This window comes from Callospermophilus lateralis, chromosome 9, assembly GCF_048772815.1.
Source record: "Callospermophilus lateralis isolate mCalLat2 chromosome 9, mCalLat2.hap1, whole genome shotgun sequence".
Taxonomy (NCBI): Eukaryota; Metazoa; Chordata; class Mammalia; order Rodentia; family Sciuridae; genus Callospermophilus; species Callospermophilus lateralis.
In genome coordinates this window covers 67,439,449-67,460,660 of record NC_135313.1, presented here as the reverse complement: position 1 = coordinate 67,460,660, position 21,212 = coordinate 67,439,449, and the positions used below count along the sequence as shown (strand labels likewise).

At 33.6% G+C, this 21,212-nt stretch overlaps 1 protein-coding gene across 2 annotated transcripts in view; it reads right to left on the bottom strand.

The window, feature by feature from the left end:
• Kcnh7 (potassium voltage-gated channel subfamily H member 7) overlaps positions 1-21,212 on the bottom strand; it is a 456,737-nt gene that overhangs the window by 99,579 nt on the left and 335,946 nt on the right. For both annotated transcript variants that reach the window (XM_076866090.1, XM_076866091.1), the window contains exon 6: positions 13,790-14,004. In XM_076866090.1, coding sequence (XP_076722205.1) covers positions 13,790-14,004 — 215 coding nt within the window. The remainder of the gene's footprint in view (positions 1-13,789; positions 14,005-21,212) is intronic.

Genomic DNA, 21,212 nt, shown 5'->3' with positions numbered 1-21,212 from the left:
ATTTTAGACCATTTCAACATTTTACATTATAATCTGTTCAAGATACTATTGACGAGGGCCCATATTGTCTAGTTCAAGTTTCAGGTTACTATACCCACCCTGGGGCATGTATTTCTGTATTTTATTATAGTCATTATTTTCATGTGTGGGGGAGGATACTGGGGATTGAACTCAGGGGCACTCAACCACTGAGCCACATCCCCAGCCCTACTGCGTATTTTATTTAGAGACAGGGTCTCACTGAGTTGCTTAGCACCTCACTTTTGCTGAGACTGGCTTTGAAATCATGATCCTCCTGCTTCAGCCTCCCCACCTACTGGGATTATAGGTGTGTGCCACAGCACCTGGCTACTATAGTCTTTTGATGTAGACTTCAATTCCATATAGAATGAAAGTAAGGTTCTACAGTGTGGTGTTATCATTCTCAGTAACATTTAGGAATCCTACTTTTTTCTTTCTTTCTTTTTTTTCTTTTTTAAGAGAGAGAGAAGAGAGAGAATTTTTTAAATATTTAGTTTTTAGTTTTTGGTGGACACAACATCTTTATTTTATTTTTATGTGGTGCTAAGGATTGAACCCAGTGCCACGCACATGCCAGGTGAGTGCGTTACTGCTTGAGACACATCCCCAACCCAGGAATCCTATTTTTCAATAATAAAAATAATTTCCTAGTGAACTCACTCATTTCTTTGTTGCCTTCTTATTGTCTTGAATATTATGTCTCCTTTTGATAATTAATATAAGTCTTGCATTTAATTATGTAGAAAATTCTACATTTGATCTTCATAAAAGTGGCACTGGATTATTTTCTCTGAGAATATTCTCAAAACAAATGAATAATGACTACCTAAATTTTAGGGACTGTGCTAAAAATGTTGTTTGCTTCCCCCCAAACTTAATTTTCTGCCCTGTTGTTGAGGCAGTGAGCAGACTGTTATATCTTCTAAAAAGTACCTGTTTGACTATGTGGTTTTAACTAGTTATAAAAACTCATTTCTTGTAAGCAATTCTGCTTATACTTTTTGAGGCATTTATCTTATATAGTAGAGGATTGGGACCAGGGGGAGTCAGACTAGGAAGATGACAGTGTTCCTGGAACTCTGTCCTTTTATAGGTGCAAAGGAAAGGATACAGGAATAAAAATGGCCTTGCTCCCGAATGGGAGTGCCAAGTGGAAAGAGCACAGGACTTAAAGTCCAGAAATTAGGATTTCAGTCCTGGGTATACAGTTAACAATGTGTGTAGCTCTGAATATTTATTTAATTCACAAGTCTTTTTTAAAAATATTTTTAGTTATAGTTGGACACAATACTTGTATTTTATTTATTTATTTTCATGTGGTGCTGAGGATTGAACCTGGCACCTTGCATGTGCTAGGCGAGCACTCTACCGCTGAGCCACAACCCCAGCCCCCCACACAAGTCTTTATAAAAATAAGTACTTGAAGATTAGAACAATAAAAATATCTAAATAGCTTTATTAAAGGAAAACACAAAATACATACTCCACTGAGAACAAATTAACTTATGGTGCTGAATCTACATAAATCAAATCCTTCCATTCTCCCTCTCTCTTTCTCTCTCTTTCTGAGAAAGCCAATATATAACAGAATGCATCTGGGCCTGCTGCCACTTGGATAATATGAAGATCATAATTATCTGCCCTTTGGGGTCTCATCTTCCTTGTTGGCACTTAGTACTAAAAAGAGCACAGGTCTCAAAACTCTTTGAAAGACAGGTGCAGTGGCACATGCTTATGAGTCCAGTGAATCAGGAGGCTGAGGCAGGAGGATTCTAAGTTCAAGGTCAGCCTATGTAATTTAGCAAGACCCTTTCTCAAAATAAAAAAAAATAGTTAAAAAAAAAAAAGCTGGAATGTAGCTCAGGGGTAGAGTACTTTCCTGGCCTGTGTGAGGCTCTGGGTTCATTTCCTAGTACTGCCATAACAAACAAAAATCAAAACTGTTTGAATGATTGCATTAAATTTTGTTTGATATTGTTAAAAAACAGTTTTCTCCACTCTTGCTACATAAATAACATGTAAAGAAAGCAGGTAAACTTACACTGTCAGGATGACCCCTAAGTGATCCATACAATGTGCAGTAATTTTTTTCTTGGCAGTTAGACATCCTTTCATAGAAAGGAAATCAGGACTAGGGAGTTGTGTCTATTGTTTTCCTTGAACTTGAACAAAGAAACTGTGAAGATTCAGGGTAGAACAAAGGCACCTCAAGTGGAAATTCCATTAACTTCCCTTCATATAAGTATTCCCCCTCTCTGCCTTAGTGATCTTAGTGATTCTAAAACAGAAGTTTGGTTTCAAAATGCATATAAGTTTAAGAAAAACTGCTAGAAAAATATTCAAAATCTTAAAATGACTCATCAGAAATCTATTTATATTCATTCTATATAACTAAATATAAAATAAATGATAATGAATTACTTCTCTCTTCTTAATACTAAGTTGTTTTAGGCTTTAGTGCTCTTTGAAAAATACCTTTCTTTTTTTTTTTTAACTAGTTTTCTACTGAACTCTCCTACCTGCGTTGTCTTTTTCTAAAATTAAACACAACGTTCAAAAGATTTTCATTCATGTCTAGTGAAGAAAACATAGGAGGAGAGAGAAGTCTTTCTTTATTGGAAAGAAAGGGAATTGGCAGGATCTGGCAATGGTAAAATATGCCAGAGAGAAAGGGAGAGAGAGAGAAAGAGAGGGAGAGAGTGGGGAAGGCATAAGAGGTAACAAAATAATAAATTTTGGAAGTAATTCAGATGCCTGCAGGTAGGAAAACTTAAAGGGTCTGAAATCACTGTTAAAAAAAAAACCTTATGAATAATGGATATATAGCTCTGGGCATAATTTGCAAATGGCAGCTGATTACCCTGAAACCTGGAGGTATAGTTGAAATAACAGTGGCCAGTCAAGGAAGAAAGAGCGTAGAGTATTTCTATTGCATTCTTTCATTTTTTTTTTCCTTTTGATTCTGTTCACCCAATGTCACTGGGCTTTAATTCCATGAGCTGAAAATTAAGATTTTGTTCCTGATGATGCTGTGGTGGTCTGGCAGCTTGACTGACATTCAAATATAAGAAAGAGAACTGGCAGAGGTCTGGTTACAGATTGTATGTGTTTCTACATTACAAAAGAAAGGGGAGAACAACAGTAGGGAGGAAAGGAGCCAACAAAGTGTGGAAAATAGCATGGTCATGTGACCAGGGTCATACCACATGCCCCTTCACCTCTGACCTTGCCATTAAATGGGTATCTCTAGTACCAAGAACTTCTCATCATTGTGGCATGCGGGCAAAAAAGGAGGCCTCTCCAGTCTCAACTCTCTTGAGCCTAAAGTAGAGCAGAAGGTCAACTTTAATTAACTACAGTCTCCTCAGAAAGAATATTTAGACACTTCTGTTCTTTTCACCATGACCCCTGCAGCAGACGTTTTTTCTTTTTCTAAGTGATTCTAAAAGAGTAGGCTTTGAAACACAGGTAAACTTGTGAAAAGAATATTTAAGACAGAAGAGGAGACATAGATGGCATTCTTTTCATCTCCTCTGAGTTCTACATTTAGCACATGGTTGGAAAAGAAACCTAAACAGATTTCATTAAAACAAGAAGGAAAAATATATTTCTATTGTGCACTTGTCCCAATCCAGTTACTATTACTCCATGCCTATATCAATTTCTTCCTTTAAAAAGAGTTACAATTTCTAATGTATTCATGCTTGAGTTAGACATACAGTTCTCTTGGTTATCTGTGAAGAAACATTTGGTCTAGGCCGTTATTTCCTAAAGCATCGCCCATCTCATCATTGAATTCTATCAATAAATGTTATGCATAAACAAATAAATAACAATTAAAATGGATACTGTTTTCAAAAATTAAAAAAAAAATATTGGGTCAAGCAAACATTTTAAAATACATTTCCTTAAGTCAGAACTTCTCAGAACATTTAGCGTACTACCCTTCCATGTTAACTTCTAGACAGGACACAATTTGACTAAGAAAACTTTTCTTCCAGGAAAAAACTGTGAGGCCCATGTAATGAGGAAGATACTTTAGCTTACTGTAACATAGACAGGCTTTCTGAAGTGGATGCTATTTCTTAAAGGGTTTTAGAGTAATTGAGCATGGCAGTAGCTGCATTCTGGCTTTAGTAGTTGCCCGCTAAAAGTATATATGTTTCTCCAGTGTAATTACTAAAATAAGTATGAACATGTCTCTTCATTTCTGATAAAAATGGGAAAAAATCACAAGAACATATAATCAAACCAGATAACTCAACAAGAATTTCAGAGTGCTGGGGTTGTGGCTCAGTGGTAGAGCGCTTGCCTAACATGCATGAGGCCCAGTTCAATCCCCATCACCACATTCAAATAAATGAATAAGATAAACAAAATAAAGGTATTGTGTCAATCTACAACTAAAAATATTTTTAAAAAAGAATATCAGAAACAGATGCAGCATTCAACAATAATTGAAGAAGCAAAAAATCAGCTCTATACTGAATTCTCTTCTCTGTGTTTTCAACTGTAGAATGAAAGAAAGGATTGGGTTTGTCCAGATTTCCCAATATGTTTGATTTTGATGTGGGAATAGAGGGTAGGTTGCAAATGGACCAGAGATTGTTAAAAATTCAAAATCCTCAGATTTAACTTAAATTTACTGAATGTCTGAGGGTTGAGGAAAAAATAGAGTCAGATAGACACAGAGATAGGTAGCAATAGGGATGGATACAGAGGTGTTTCAGATCATTCTACTTTTCAGGAAATTTCGGGAAACCTTGGGGAACATGATATCTAAGACTCCTTTGAATTCTCTAATATGCGGTCTGACTGCTTTTTGGTGAACTCTCTAAGGACAATTGGATTTTAAATGGTTTATTTTCTAACTGCATACTTTCCAATAGAAGTGATACCATCAAAATATAGGGAAGAAGAGATAGAGGGGGGGAAATACGTTCCTCACAAATTTGCCACCAATATAATCAATGAGACTTTTATTATTTTATTTTATTACTTTGTTTTATTTTACTTTCCTTCATTTTGTATATTTTTTCTCAGTACAGTTCCATGATTGAATTTGCTGACTAACTCAAGAAATAGTACATAGCTGCTTAACATTGAGCAGGCCTCAGGCTGCTGGGGTTATGTGAAAATACCATGTGCACTCTGCTATTCTCATATCTGACACAAATCCTTGGCCTGGTTCTTATCCTGTGAAGCATGAAAAACTCTCTCCTTCTGCTGGCTGCGGTATCATTTGGCAACCCACCTGTAACCATATGTTTGTCACAACCCCTACGCCAGGAGGGAAAAGAAACAAAGAGACTCTGTATCTCTGTGTTGCCTTTCTCTGTTCTTAGCCCTGACTTTTATCTCAAGACTCATGCTACCTGGGGTGGTGACGTTGAGAGAAGAACTGAACCATCTTGGCAACAGATATCCACATTCTTCTGTGCCTCGGTCGCCATAGCAACCAGGCTATTGCTATGTACTCCAAGCTAAATTATTTTTACCTGTCTCTTCTGACCACTCGTACTTTTACTTCAAGCATCTATTTTCAACCCAGTTTCTTTGGCTGACACAGCTGTGTAAAGGAGAATGTACTTTTTTCTTCACTTCATTTAAAAACATATAAAGAGTGTACAGAAGTCAAACAGGTGTTTTTTAAAAGCAATTACACATAAATGCTTCCTCAAAGCTCTGGCTTTTATTCAGTGGCCCCTCAGGATTTCATATGAATATATTATTACTGCATCATATAGAAAAAATTGGAAATATATGATTTTGAGCACATTAAGATATTTAAGTGCACATTTATTTTAATTTGCAATACATATCAGTACATGCATGCAAGTATCAATATGCATGCAGCATTTAGTGAAAACAGAAAATTAATTTTTTTGCTTTTTTAAAAAAATCCCATCCTTCTTTTTATAAAATATCAAACACCCTTATTTCATATTTGATATGTTTATGGCATACAATATGCTTGTGATTGTCAATTATTACTAAAATGTCCATAACTTTTGCTTATTATTGTTTAGGTTATAAAATGTATGTATTTGATCAAAAACTCCCCAGAAAACATAATCTAGGAACTTAAATCTCAAAGCTTTGCATTTAATCAAAGGCCCTTGGAGGCAAAGACCTTGATTTATATATTTTTGTATCAGCCATAGCACCTAATGCTAACTCACATTTTGTAATCACTCACACATATTGGATCCCTAATTATTCAGATGAATGTGCTTTGTACCTACTTATAGCATCCAGACCTATTGCTTTTCATTTCAATTTGCATGTATAGACAGTTTATAGATCAAGCCCAGAATGTGGGAAAAACATTTCATGGGGATTTCTGTGTTTCTGAGCCAAGTTTCATGGTATTCTACAGATAGAAGCAAGATGATAGATGCAAAACAAACACCATGTAAATTGGTACTGTTCAGAAGTACTTTTGTATTCCTCTGTGCATTTCAGATTCAATTTTGAATTTCGTGATCATTGCTATTTCTGGCAGTTCAAAATGATCTGTACAGTTCTATTGAGGTTTGTATGAAATTTAAATCAGTTCAGATGTAAACTGAAGTTTAGGAAAAAAGTAATTACTGTAGAAGGCTTGTGAATTTTGTTTTCTGTAACTTCAAGAGTGGAGAATCAATAAATTTCTATAAAAGTGCTGCAAATTTGACTTCCGAATTAAATATGATTTTTAAATCCTAACATTTTTATTGAAAAGTATTACCACACATTAAGTCACATTTAGTTTGTAGTTGTGTTTGGAAGGTTGTATAATCCTGTCATTGAAGAAAGTTTAGGATTAAATTTATCTGATTTGAGGGATTAAGGAATGTATTAAGAAACTTTGTATTATTATGACTAAGATGATAAATAATTTTATATATTAGCTAATTAGATGAAATCACTGTTATTTCTCCATTAAAATTTCTCTATTATAAATCAATCTCAATTCCTAAAGAAGTACAAAATAATCAATACTTGTTTTGAAGTCATTGAATCATATTGAAGAAATTATGCATATATTCATGAGGGTCAAATTTCAAAAGAAAACAAAGGGCTATAATCTTCAAACTCTTTTTATGTCAATAATATCAGTATGAGTTTGCTTTTCCTGTAACTAAGTACCAACAAAACCCCAAATCCTACTGTCTTTTCATATTGCATGTACTTGTAACAAGTACAATTGGTGTGCTAACCCTTGAATAGATTTAGGAAATAAATAAGCAGAACAGAATCATAAAGAAGGTTTGCTTTACAGTGTAAGAACCTTACTTCCCCAGTTAGGTGATCTTGGTTTGAATGGTACTTCCACAATTTATTATGTGGGACACAAGTTACTTCTTTTCTCTGATCTCAATTCCTCCTCTATTAAGTGGGGATGATAATAGTGCTGAGTGTCATGCAGATTAAAGCTGATAATTCACTAAGCCACTTAGCATGAATCCTGGCACATAGTAAATACTTAATCAATGTCAGCTACTATTAAATTACCATAATTCTATTTTCATGTAAATAATATACTTGTGTGAATCCTAAATATTGGGGATCTATTTTACTTTATAGTTCTACATAGATTTAATGATTATATGACCTTTCATACATTCAGACATTTCTTCCTGGTGACCTAAGTCTTTTTGTGATTACATTTCAAACTAATTTTCTTGAACACTCTCCGTAGGAAAGTCATAGGAAATTTAAACTTGTAGACCAACAGTAAATCTTTTTTTTTTTTTTTCATCTTCTGTTCCCTCGATTAAAATTAAACTAGACTTTCTCTCATACATTTTATTTTCGGATGATATCTCTATGGCTTTTCATTAAATTCACCAGATAATCTTCATAAGTAATACAGACTAACTTGTAGCACTATTTGGTCATAACTTGACCATTACTAAATTGCAGGGGAATATAAACTACCTTTACTTTCATAATACTGTTGCATTTATTATACTAGCACTTATAAATGCTGTTATTATATACTGTTACATAGTGGTTATCCAAGTAATTTATAATGCCTTGAGTATTAATATTATGTTTTATTTTTTGGTGTCTCTATCACCTACCCAGCACATAATGTGTATTCAGTGTGTTTTTGTGTACATGTGTGTGTGTATGTGATTGATGCTATTAGTCCGATTTTTTATCTTCTTTGTCACAGTGAGCCAGTGTTGATTGTTTTTTGATCCTCAGAGTCTCCCCTCCTCAACTCCATTTTTCTAGGTTGGTTGTCAGTCAATGGGCTACATATTTTTTCCACTTGAACAATGATCACAGGGCCCAAATTGGTCAATCAGGCTTCTCATTCTCTGGGAATGATGAGAATACTAAAAGAGAAAAGGACTTTTTCATTAAATCAAGGAGAATCTGAGAAACTTGCTCTCCTTAGGAGTGGAGTTACTTTAGTACAGAAGAAAGCTTGGCCAAGGGAGGAAAAAATGTTCCCAGTTGTAGAAACAATGAATTGCAGCCTGTCCCCAAGCAGATTTGCCCCTCCACTTCTGAGTTATATGATTCAATACACTGCCCCTCCTCCTTTCCTTTCTATGGGTGGAAGTTCAAGCTGGGTTTCTATTATTTTATTCTGTTAAAGAATGAATAATAAAGTCTCACATGCACTGCCAAAAAAGTTTTAGAATGCATAATAACATGTTAAACTCTTTTGATACTCCTGTGCATATTCAGGGAGAATGATGTGACACAAAACGTGTCAAAGATGAACATGAAAACAAAATGATACATTTCATCCTAAAACTTAGCATAACATTTGGCCTGGAAGTAGCCTTAGGAATAATTAAATCTTAAAAAAGTACAAAAGGTTTTTTTCTTTTTTCTTTTTCTTTTTTCTTTTTAGAATGGGGAAACATAGCCTAGAAGTTTATCTCAACTGAAAACTGCAAATGCACGGTTAAACCTTCGTTTTGTTTTCTGCCACCTTTCTTCCAATTAATTGTTTTGTCTCTATTGCTCACTGGAAATTAGTAGAAATGGCCAGCCAAGCAGAGTGTGGTAGCACACACAAGTAATCCCAGTGACTCAGAAGGCTGAGGCAGGAGGATCATAAATTTAAGGCCAGACTCAGCAATTTAGCAAGGCCCTCATCAACTTAGTGTGAATCCGTCTAAAAATAAAAAATAAGACAAAATAAAAGGACTGGAGATGTGTCTCAGTGGTTAAGTCCCCCTGGGTTCAATCCCCAGTACTAAAAAAAATTTTAAAAAGCCAGTTCCTTGTCTCCCTAAAATGCAGATAACTGCAAATTAGCCTATACACAATCCTCCTCAGCTAGTAATAGTTTATATTTCCTCCAAAAGAGTAGAGAAGGTCAGATGAAGTACAGGACGGTGTATTTCAGAAGTTCAGCCTGTAAGAACAGCCAATGAAAAAGGTCTATAGACACAAAACAGCAGCAAGAACTGGAACCATGCCTAGGGGAATAATTTAGAAGACAGAATTTGCTTTGGAGATTGGGGATTGCAGATTTACTCTTGGTAATTCTATCCAATACCCTCAGTAGTTTATGTCTGAATTTTAAAAAATCCTACTGTGTGTCATGTATTTTACTAGGCACTAGTAATACAAACACTTCATGCCTCATCCTATAGACCCCTGCCTAAGTATGATCCGCTCTAGATTCTTATACCTGATCTTGGAAATTTCAAGTTTCAAAATTCATCTACAAGTTTATATTCCTCCACTACTGCCAAGTTTATAAGATAGGGAAAATTTCCATCCCTGGCACCCTGTCCCATTTACCTGTAGCATAGCATTTCACACTGCATCATAATACCTATGTAATCTACCCAACTGTTTCCCTCTCTTCTTTGAGGCAGAAAATTATTTTTTAACTCTGAATTTTCAACACCTACCATTGTACATATTGGTTCTTAATACAGGCTTATTGAGTGGATAAATTAATGCATGAATGAATGGCTGAATGAATGAATAACAATATGGTCCCTGATATGAAGGAGCTGTAACCCAGGAGGCAACAAAATAATTGAGTAATTCTGATGCAATGTGTAATAGAGATAAAATCCAAACAGTGTGATGGAACACAGGAGCAGAGATTAATTTTTCTTTTCATGTATGCCTTTTTCTCTTGATGTCTGGTCTATTGTTTGTGCACTGAGGGAGTGTTTGAAATTCACATTGAATGATCATGAATAAAAGCTTGACAACTTTTGTAGAAAGTATTACCATACAAATCTATCAAGGGAACAAACTAAATAAGAACATTTGATAAGAAAACATTCCTGATTGACTAAAGCAAATATGTTGAGAATTTCTGGAGGAGAATCTCCCTAAATTTTGTTTCACTAACAAGTTATTTTTAGTGATAGAGGTTAAAGTGATGTTATATGGAGTGAATATGGAAATTCCAAAGATAGTTATAAATAGAAAATTTCAAAAACACTAAAAGAGAAAGAAGCATAGGACAATTCTGTTTTCAATACTTAAATGGAATATCTAGAGGTTATGCCTGCAGAAAAACTTTCTCAATACTTGATCTTTACCTCTTTTCGTGTGGCACATGGAAAATTGAAAGGCTTGTGATTAAGAGCTAAGAGGGCTCTAAAAATTATATAGAATGTTCCTAACTTTTTTTTCAGTTTCTTATTTTACTGTTATCTAGACCCTCACCATTTTTTTTACTAAGATCAGAACCATATAATTATCCTACTTGCCTCTAGAATTTTCTTCCATTAACTGAATTTTCATATTGTAACAAAAAATGATCCTTCATAAACACAATGCAATTCTAATCTTCCAACACCCTTTAAAAGCCTTTGCTTGTATTATCCATCTCCAATTTGAGTTACTGGGAGAGTAGGAGGGGTATACTCCAGAACTTGGGAGAAGTGTGGGCAATTACAGGAAGACTATGGAGCCTTTCAATGGGCCTTCGATCCACTTAGTGGTGAGTAGTGTTAGTCTATTTGGGCTGCTGTAATAAAATACCATCAACAGAGTAGCTAACAAACAACATGAATTTATTTTTCCCAGTTCTGAGGCTGTGGAGTCCAAGATCAAGTCACTGGTAGGTTTGACACCTGGTGAGGGTTTGTTATATTGTTTGTAGATGACCACGTTTTCATTGTGCCTTACATGGCAGTAGGGGCCCAGGCAATTATTTTGCAAAGGTACTAACCCCAATCATGAGGTTCCACCTTCATGACATAAAGCCTCCCAATGATCCCATCTCAGGACACTGTCACACCTAGGATTAGGTTTCAACATATGAATTTTTTTTTTGGGGGGGGCACAATATTTAGTCTATTGTAATAGTTTAAGTTTTTAAAAGATATTTAAACAGATATTATAATATTACAGAGCTAAATATTTAAACTATAGGAATTTTGAAATATGAAGCACAAGACCTTAAAAGAACATCAAGCTTTTGATGAAGGATGTTGAATTTTACCAAGGTAATTATGTAAGAAGATAGTAAAGAATTATCTAGAATGGAAAGTTCCCATTCTCTTCTCTCACTGACCCAGGAAGGTGTTTCTATAACTTTGTTCTTGTTATTTTTTTCTCTATGAAATCCCTTCCTTTGGTCAGCTTCTTCCTTCCTCCCTCCTTCTTTCCCTCCTTCCTTTATTCCTTCCATCTGTAAAATTTGATGAACTCCACTTTGCCAGGTATCCTATTGGCCCCTGAGGATGCAGAGATAAAGGTTACTCTTCAGAGTTGATAAGGAGAGTATGGAGATTCACGCAGTAATAAAATAATAGTGATGAACATTGCTTGTTATGTACTTAGCAACATGAAGAAACATTCCACATAGTATTCTATTTAAGTCCTATATCAACCATGAGAAATAAGTTTTGTCAGTCCTTCAGATTGCCTCAGTGTTACTCTTGTCCCCATGGTACACAATAAGTGACTAAACCAGAATTATAATACATGCCTGTTTGATTCTGATTTATGCTCTCAAACATCACTTACTAGCCAGTTTGATAAATAACTTTATTGATCCAGCATAAATATCCAAGCCTACCTTGTTTTCTCCTCTGAAAAGTCTCTTCTTAAAGCACAGTTACTTCCTCCCAAACCTGTGATCCTATATTCTTTATTACCATGCATTTCATTGTGGCTATATCTATACCTGTTTCCTGTTATACCAGGATGAGAAAGCCCCTAAGAAGGTGCCTTCTCTGATCCACATGAGCATTGCTCCCCTGGCACAGTGGATCTGCTGGGTGTGGCAAAACAGGGGCCTGTGGTGGAGCAACTCATGAGAGCATTGCTGACATCACGTTGGTGTTTTGTTTGTTCTATAAAGAATACAAATGCATTTTTAAAATTAATATGACAACTTCTGTGAATGAAAAGTGTATTTTAATTTCTAGATTTCCAGTGTCTTCTTTAAATTGGAAGATTTGGAAACATTCATTGGTCAAATATTGCTGCCTGGCCACAGTGGGCTGGAGATGAGTGGCATCTCCTTTGCTTTAGAGAGCCCTGTACTCAAGAGTTCTCACCATAACGAGTACTATCTGTGCTACTCTGTCAACTTTACTCATTAAGGCCACATGCAGAGTCCTGACCCTAATATTTCCAATCATTTTTATATCTCTTCTCAAGTCTGTAAAATATTTTTAAGAGAAAAACTATCATGAGTAAGATTCAAAGTTATAGAAATGGTGTAAATACAATTTGCACAATGGTAGTCTTTTTATTCAAAACTACTGTAAATATTTTATCTATAAGTTAAGAAAAGTGAAATTATAAGAGTAGAGCACCTCATTACTACACAAACATGGAAATATGTACTAGGGACATTCTCACAAATGGTACATGTGACTTCTCATTTCCAATAAATATAGATTGCTCACATCTGTTTACAACTGCTTCATTGCCTTTCATAGCTACTTCAGCTTACACATAAGGTTAGGTGCAGACAGCACTGTAACATATGTAGTGATCAAAATAACAGGAACAATTTATTAGTTCAAACTCCTCAATACCTGGGATGGAGATTGGGGTCAAATTTGTCTGTATATTGTGGACAGTTTATACAAAGACTCACTAAACAAATACAATAAGTAACTTGTTTGAATAAAAATCGCTTACTCGACAAATTTTAGAGTCATGAATTCCTAACAATGTAAGTGCATTGTAAGCAAAAGCTAGGCGCTGCTTAGGTTGGTATTTTGATATAGTAAGTACAAATCATATTTATATCTATTCTTTGAAGTAAGACCTCATCTAGATATTACATTGTACTCTAGCTCAAGTGGCAGTATTTATTAGAAAACAGTAAAACATTGTTCCTGTACAAAAGTATTGTTTCACTCTGACTTTTCATCATCTCAGACAGCTATTTCCCTAAGTTAAGTGACTTACAGTTGACTTTATCTGGTACAGTTGATCTAAAAAAGAGGCCATATCTAAGAGTGAATCCCAATTAGTCCTCTAAAGCGTCAAGAGACACATCCATTGTATTTTTAAAAATGCTTTAATAACATGAGAATTGGCAGCAAAACAATAAATGTCTAAACATGATGAATAGCAGGCTAACAACCTCTACAACACAGAAACAATACCAGTTACCCAGTTCTGCTTGATCTAGTAATACATAAAAATCACGGTATACAGCTTCATTTATCTGTTACATTAAAGGGTCACCTCAAGACAAATAGGAGTATATATAAATGTCTTACCTTTGTTGATAATCATTCAAAAGAAAAAGAATATGTTTATGGTGCCAAAAATAACCTCAAAAATAGTTGAAATTGATAGTAAAATCGCATCCTACCTGGGTAACTTTCTCTGTCACATTGTGTGTTCGATCTTTAACCTTGGGTGCAATAATAGTTTTATCTGAAGAAGGAGGGGATGTATTCTTTTTTTCAGTTTTGACATCTGAAAAATTCAGAGTAAGCTGTGGAATCTTGTTAATGGTGCTGTATTTGTTGAGGTTTGAATCCGACGTGGATCCCAGGAGGCTTGACTTGATATGATTAAAAGGCCCTAAAAAATTGGAAAGCATTTTTTAAAAAATAATATTAGAAGGAAGAAAAAAAAAAAAGAAATGGTCCTAAATGCCCTGTTAATGACCCATGACCAAAGTGACCCTGATTCAATTGTGACTAAGTATAGTCAGTTGATATCTGAAATCAGGGCTTAGGGTCACCTTCTGTACAGGGGGCAACATGTGAATAAGGGAAGCTAAGACAGGGTCCTAGATATGCATCCAGACAGCAAAAGGCAGCTTGAGCTGTTAACTGGATTCTTTCATTAAGATCTGTAATAAGAGCAAAAACTCTACTCCCTGTGACTGGCCAAATTATACCTTCAATGTTTCTAATAAATTTTGTTTTATAGTCTGGGGATTGATTACTCAAGCATGAGTGTGCCTATGGTTAAAATCATGTTGGCCTTGAAATTTATTAATGAGTTTTTTATCTTACACTAATTTGGGTTACTCCATTCTCTGTGTCACTGAGAAGGGACAAGCCAACTGGGTTTTGCATATGCTTCTGCTACTTTTTGAAATGATCCACGAAGTCTAGAAGAGTTAAACCCAGATGAAGCTGAGAAGTTCCCTTTGTGTGTGTGTGTGTGTGTGTGTGTGTGTGTGTGTGTGTGAGAGAGAGAGAGAGAGAGAGAGAGAGAGAGAGAGAGAGAGAGAATATGAGATCTGTGTATGTGAGTATGTGTACTCGATTGAAAACCTCAGATTCCTGGGTGAGACTATTAGGTCTTTCTTTTCTTTTCATTTTTTCTTTCATTTAGACTTAAGACTGAATGCTTTCTAAGAAAAAAGAAAAGCAACTATAAAAACCATACAGGAAGAGTGCTCTGGCAAATATAATTTACAATAGAAGTGACAATAACTATGTAACAGAATATATGTGGGTAGTTCCTGGTTACTTCTCATATTCTTGACAATGTGCCAAGATTCCTGATTCCCTTATTGAAGATGAATAGATTGACCAGCTACATCTTTTGAGATAAATCTATTGTCTGTTGCTTATGAAGAATCAGGAAATGCTCCAAAGAGTTTCTTGTGCGATGGGTATTACTAATACCATTATCTAGCTCTTAAAATTTTTATCAGGAAGAATTTTATAAAAATCCTGAGACCATTAGTGTTAGACAGTATCTTTCTGCATCAGAGAGTGGTTAAAACATACAAATGGCATGGATGATTTTCCTAGTGGATGTGTTTTGCTTCATGTTATCATTTCTCCTGTTCAGAATTAAATATACACATTTCAGGAATTAAAACATATTTTAAACATCAACGAAGAAACACTTTAAAATCAGATATATTGACTTAATATTTTTAATTCCAATAATCAATCAACTCATGTCAAATATAATGTTAAGAATACCAATTAGTATATTCATGTTACTGTGGGGAAAAAAAACACTATATTTCTTTATAAAAGTTTATGATTACTTATTATTATGAAAGTTTGAGGTAAATTTTAAAAATGTTCCAGTATTTAACAAATATTGTATTTCTTGAGCTGCAGTGTGATTCACTTTCTCTGTTTCCCATGAAATTATTCAAGTCCATTAGTTAAAAAGTGTCATTGAGCTCTTTGGGTATTTATTGCCTCAATTTTGCTGATTTGTATGCAGATACTCTTGCTCCTATTTATAGCATAGGATAGCAATGTATCACAAAGTGGCACCAACTTGGTTCATTTTTAGATAGGTCTCTTCAGGTCCTTGTAGTAGTCTCTACCTCACCCACTCATATTTTACTGTAATATATTCCAGATAGTGTTTTCCTGTTGGGAGGATTTTATTTCTACATTTTAGACACATATCTTAACATTCAAAATGTGAAAAATAAACCAGAACTTCAAACTTCTTAAACATTTCCCTTTTCTTAACTCTAATGCTATATTTTCCCTCCTTATAAAGTAACTTCACTATGCACAGGGATACAGACAAGGGACTAGAGATGGTGAGCTCAAGGATATAGCTAAATTTTGTTAAAATCCTTTAAATCCATCTTTCAATTCTTTTTTCTACCAAGTTCTTATTTATGTTGTATATCTGTAGCAAATTGTCTTCAGAGCTCTTCTGAGTAAAGCAGAGACCATCTATGATGATAATAAACGGAAAGACACCATTGGTGTACTTTGATTGTCCTGTGGTCAGTTGTAATAAAGTCTAAATTGATTACACTCATAATCAAATGGTCTCAACTATAGCAGTACTTCACCCAAGGGGGCATTTGTTAGGGTATTTTTTGATTGTCACAATGATGGAAGAACTTAAATATCACAGTTCTTTCACCTTGAAAAAAATTGCCTCGCATGTTTGAGGACATCTGTGTTGATTAAAATCTGTTTATAATGAACTGAGCCTTGAACCAGTTTAATCAAAATAGAACAATTTACTTTTTACATGGCCTTTCTAAACATTAAAATTTTCAGAGCTATAACTAACGGGAAGAGAAAATATTATACATCATTTTGTTAACAACTTTATTAAAAGTTGTTGGCTATTTTGGAAAGTTATTTTAGTGATGCATTGCGTGTGCCATTTGGGTGATGAAAATTTCTGAGTTCAGGTTACAGTCTGTGTTTGTACTTGATACATAAAAACATGTAAACTAAGAGATTTGAGTCTCCTTTTGTCAGTGTTGGGTTCAAGTATTATATTTGCAGATAATTATAGAAATCATACTAAAACCATAAATAAAATTTCTTTCAAAATATTCTTCATTATTTTTTTTCTCTGTACTTGTGAAATGATGTGTGATTTTTTTTTTTTTTTGGCTAAAAAAATAAACACTTTGAGATTATTTACTTGTCCTGGAGTTACATGTTAGTTTTCAATCTCATTTTAATAATTCCCTGAAGATCTGACACAACTACTCTAGTAGTTTCTTTTTCCAGTTCATCTTCTATTTCTCATTACTAATAAAGAATATAATTTGCAAATTTTTAAAATATGAAGATAAATATATGCCCTAACACCTCGTGTTATTTCTTTCTTTTGTGCAATTTTTTGTTATTGCATTTTTTTCGCACACAGAATCATTTTGACTTTGTGCTTAAAAGTAAGGACCATCTCACTTGTGGGAACACCATACTTCATAATTTCTCCCATTTGTCTTGGCATATTATTATTATTTCCATTACTACCCACTTACAAAATTTACATGTACATTTAACCTATTATCACTTACTCTAATAAGAGTTTTTAATTTGCTATCCAACCATTTTCCTGCTCTATCATTTTATCCAGCAATTAAGTGGAATGTTTTTTCACATACTTAGTGTTTTTAAAAACATTTTAATGTCTATGATTATTGTATTATTATCTCTAGCATGGTTATATTTGAACCCTAGCATATTGAAATAGATCAGATATCATTTGAGTATAAACTGCCTTTCTATTATATTACAGTTATGGAAACATGTTGATCTTTCAGAAATGGTTAAATTTTCTCTGAATTTCATTTTAGAACAGTAAAATAAACAAAACATTTGAGGATAACAAAACATTTGGTGAATCAATGAGACATCAATTCTGATACAGTTGAGAAACTCTGATATAAGGTCGTACTCAGAATTTATAACTCTATTGCAATCACTATTTTAGCTTATTAACTGGTTGAAAATGTTCTAAACGGTTATTCTGTTTTTCTTTAAGCTTTTGGACTTAATCTAAATTTTATTTTAAATTGATAATATAAGGAATTCAGCCTATACTTTGAATAAAATATGCATGCTACTTAGATAAGACATTTGCAATTTATTTCATCCTAAATAACAAAAAAGCATTTTGTTTCATTCTATGTCTTTGAATCAGATGCTTAAATGTAGAAGTATTTTAGAGTCTGCAAGATGAATAGCATTGGCTTCCATTCTCGTAAACTCTATCTAAAATCCAACGAAAAAACATTTCCAACACTTAAGGTAGGAATTAGCAATATCTTTATTTCACCAGTCTATATCTAAGCTGATAGAAAAATAGTCCAAAAGGGCATGAGAATCAAGGACTAGAAATCAGAATACAAGTTTCCTACCTCCTAGGTCTACATTCAGAGAGGCCACGGTTGAGGATTTAAAGGTGAAAAGCAGCCTCACTGAGTGAACAGATGGGATTTAGGATGCTAATGAAAGAAAGGAGAATAGCCTGAAAAACAAAGTCAATGAATTAAAGAAAACAAATGGCCAGAAATAGAGGGGAATCATAGATTCAATCTAAAGGAATATGAAATTCAGAAGTGTACAGGAGAAGTTCATGTTCTGTATGGGCCATCTGCAAAATGCATGGCCAGATTTACCTTTTCAGTATATTAGGATAAAGTGGAAAATCATGACCAAGTAGTGGGTCAAGTTTTAATAAGTTACAAATGTTTGATTAAAAATAAGTAGGACAGTGTTCAGCAGCAAAGAAATACCTATACCCTAAGATCAAGCTAGAGGCTAAAGCAATAGCTGAGAAGATTTTTAGATTGAAAATATATCAAATTTACCTGATGAGGCTATTTAAATTTATCATGAATTATGAAATACTGAAGGAGAATATATTATTTTTTAGATAATACTAGAAAAATAAGTAAGGATATAGTTTTATAGACATATTTTAGATATAAATTACATATCTGACATATATTATATATTATGTTATTTAAAATTTTATATATATATGTATATATACATATATATATATATATATATATATATATATATATATATATATATAATATTGTCCTTGAGCATCAAATAGAACAAGAGAGAAGAAAAATAAAAAGATTAATATTATTTTAAAATTTATTTTTGAAAAGGGATCTTGCTATGTTGCCTGGTCTTATATTCCTAAGTGTAGCTGAAACTTTAGGTATGCATCACCATGCCCAGCTTAAACTTGTTTTTAAATCAACAAGTCTTTGTACAATATTTCTCAGGACATTGAGTTTGTTTCGCTAAAGATTAACAAAACTCAGATTGCGAAGTGTCTTAACATTAAAGAAAGTGCAAACACAGCATTTCGTAATTAAGCATTATAGAGGAACATTGCTGATAGGCATAAGGCAACAAGTTTAAAATTTAGATAAATATGAAATAATCATTGGATATTTAAAATTTCTGTTCAATTGCCTGACATAATTTACAAAAGAAAACTGTCATCACCAAAAATCAGTTATCAAATCCTTAGAAGGTCCCAAGATTCTGGGTAATGGCAAATGTAGCTTCTGAGAAACAAGCTGCATTCTATTAATATCTTTCTTTTATGAGTCTGATGGGTTTCATGGCTAGAATGGAGATAAAAGTAACAACAAATCTTGGGAGTAGATTTGTTTCTATCTTGACAGATTCATAGACAAGTTTGAAACTGAAAATACTAATGTTAGAAAAATGCAGGGTTACTTGAGCTAATAAGGAGGTAGAGGAAATGGATAAAATTTTATCAGTGACATTGTTTAAGTTCAGTAAGTGGAATAACTTTTTTAATAGATGATTTGGAAAACAGAACAGATATAGAAACCACTCAGTTTGAGGTGAAATAAGTTTATGAGTGTTGAGGTAAAATTTGACACCCTTCACATATTAGAAAAATAGTTAAAAATATGACATGTGTGTATACATACACGGGTTATACAATTTATTTGAAATAGCTTTTCTACTTTGTGATAATGGATTATACTATCTAAAAAGAACTCTGGAGTGTATTTTTAAGAAGTCAGAGTGCTAAGGGAATTTATTAAAGGAAACAGATCCTAAGAAAGAAGGTTAAATGGAAATTATTTAGTTTTAGAAGAAAAGAGTGAAAACCAATTTTCTATCTTTATAGTGTGGTATTATTTTGACTACTAGTAGTTAGAGAATATCTCTGTTCACTGGGGATAGATTAAGGGAAAGAAAGTACACTTGAAGGAAGGAGAATTTAGTCTATCTCTTTGTGCAGTAGTAACTAAAGCAGACTTCTCCAGAAAGTTAAAGAATGGCTTCCTCTGGAGATAAAGACACCCATACCACTTGTGCAGAGTAATTTATTCATCTAAAGGGAATAAACCAAAAAAACTTAAAGATCTTCCAAATGCATTTCTAAAATATTTATTTTATCTTGTAAAGAAACAATTTTTGATTGAATTAGGTATTAAAATCATTAATTGTCACTGTGCATTTTGTACACAAAACAGTATAGAACTGTGTGTCTTTTATTTTTTAATATTTTATTTAAATCCAGCTTAGAAGTAAAGCCATTTTTTTAAAAAAAATGTACTTAGTATATTATCATGAATGTAATTAATATATTAATTGTTCTTGAAAACCTTAAAAGACAAACATACCTAAACTTAATTTAATAGTTTTCTAAATGAGTAGCATGAATAAAACCATGAAAACTATGAAGTGTATATTGACATTAAACCTTTATTAAACTTTCTCCAATTACAGTGTTTAAATTTAAAAATATGAGCATGTTAAAGCTTTCTACAAAGTTTTACTGATTCTTAATCCCAGATTGACTTTGGCTATTCTATTACATGCTTTATGTTGTACAATTGCTGTGTCATCTGAAATCTATATTAAGAAATAAAAAGAACATATTTATTTAGATGATTGTTTATAAAAGAGAGAAATGTTTGAGGATAAATGGTTGATTAAATGGATAGGGTGTGTAGCTCCCTGGGCAAGTGGCAGAGCACTTGCCCAGTATGGCAAGGCTTTCGATTCCATCCCCCACACGGCAAAAAATTTTTGAAAAATTAAAAAATAAAAAGAGTTGATCAAATGTATTAGTAAATAAAACTAAAATAAGGTGACTGCAGTTTGACAATTAGGTTAAACATCAGTTTGAAAGATATGCTTCCCTAATTTTCTATAATAGGTTCAATTCCCACTATATTTTTAAATATCACTAGAAAATTACAGTTACTAATTTATTGCTAATCCTTAAATATTAAATCATACTTCACATGAACAAGTTGATGAGAGCGCTCTATATCCTGTTACATTCTGAATCATGTCAACCAAACCTACCACCTATAGTTGACACTAATTGGCTCCCTTTTAGAAATCCCAGTGGACAGGCCAAGGACAGAATAATCATGTAGATGAAATCCCATCCCACTATTAGAGCTCATCTGCATAGACACTTGTTGAAATGCTTATAAAGTTTGAAGGTAGGGGGAAAGTTTATCATAATTTTCCTTACTTTCAAATTGTCCTGATCTGCTAACCAGAAAACATCTTTGATCT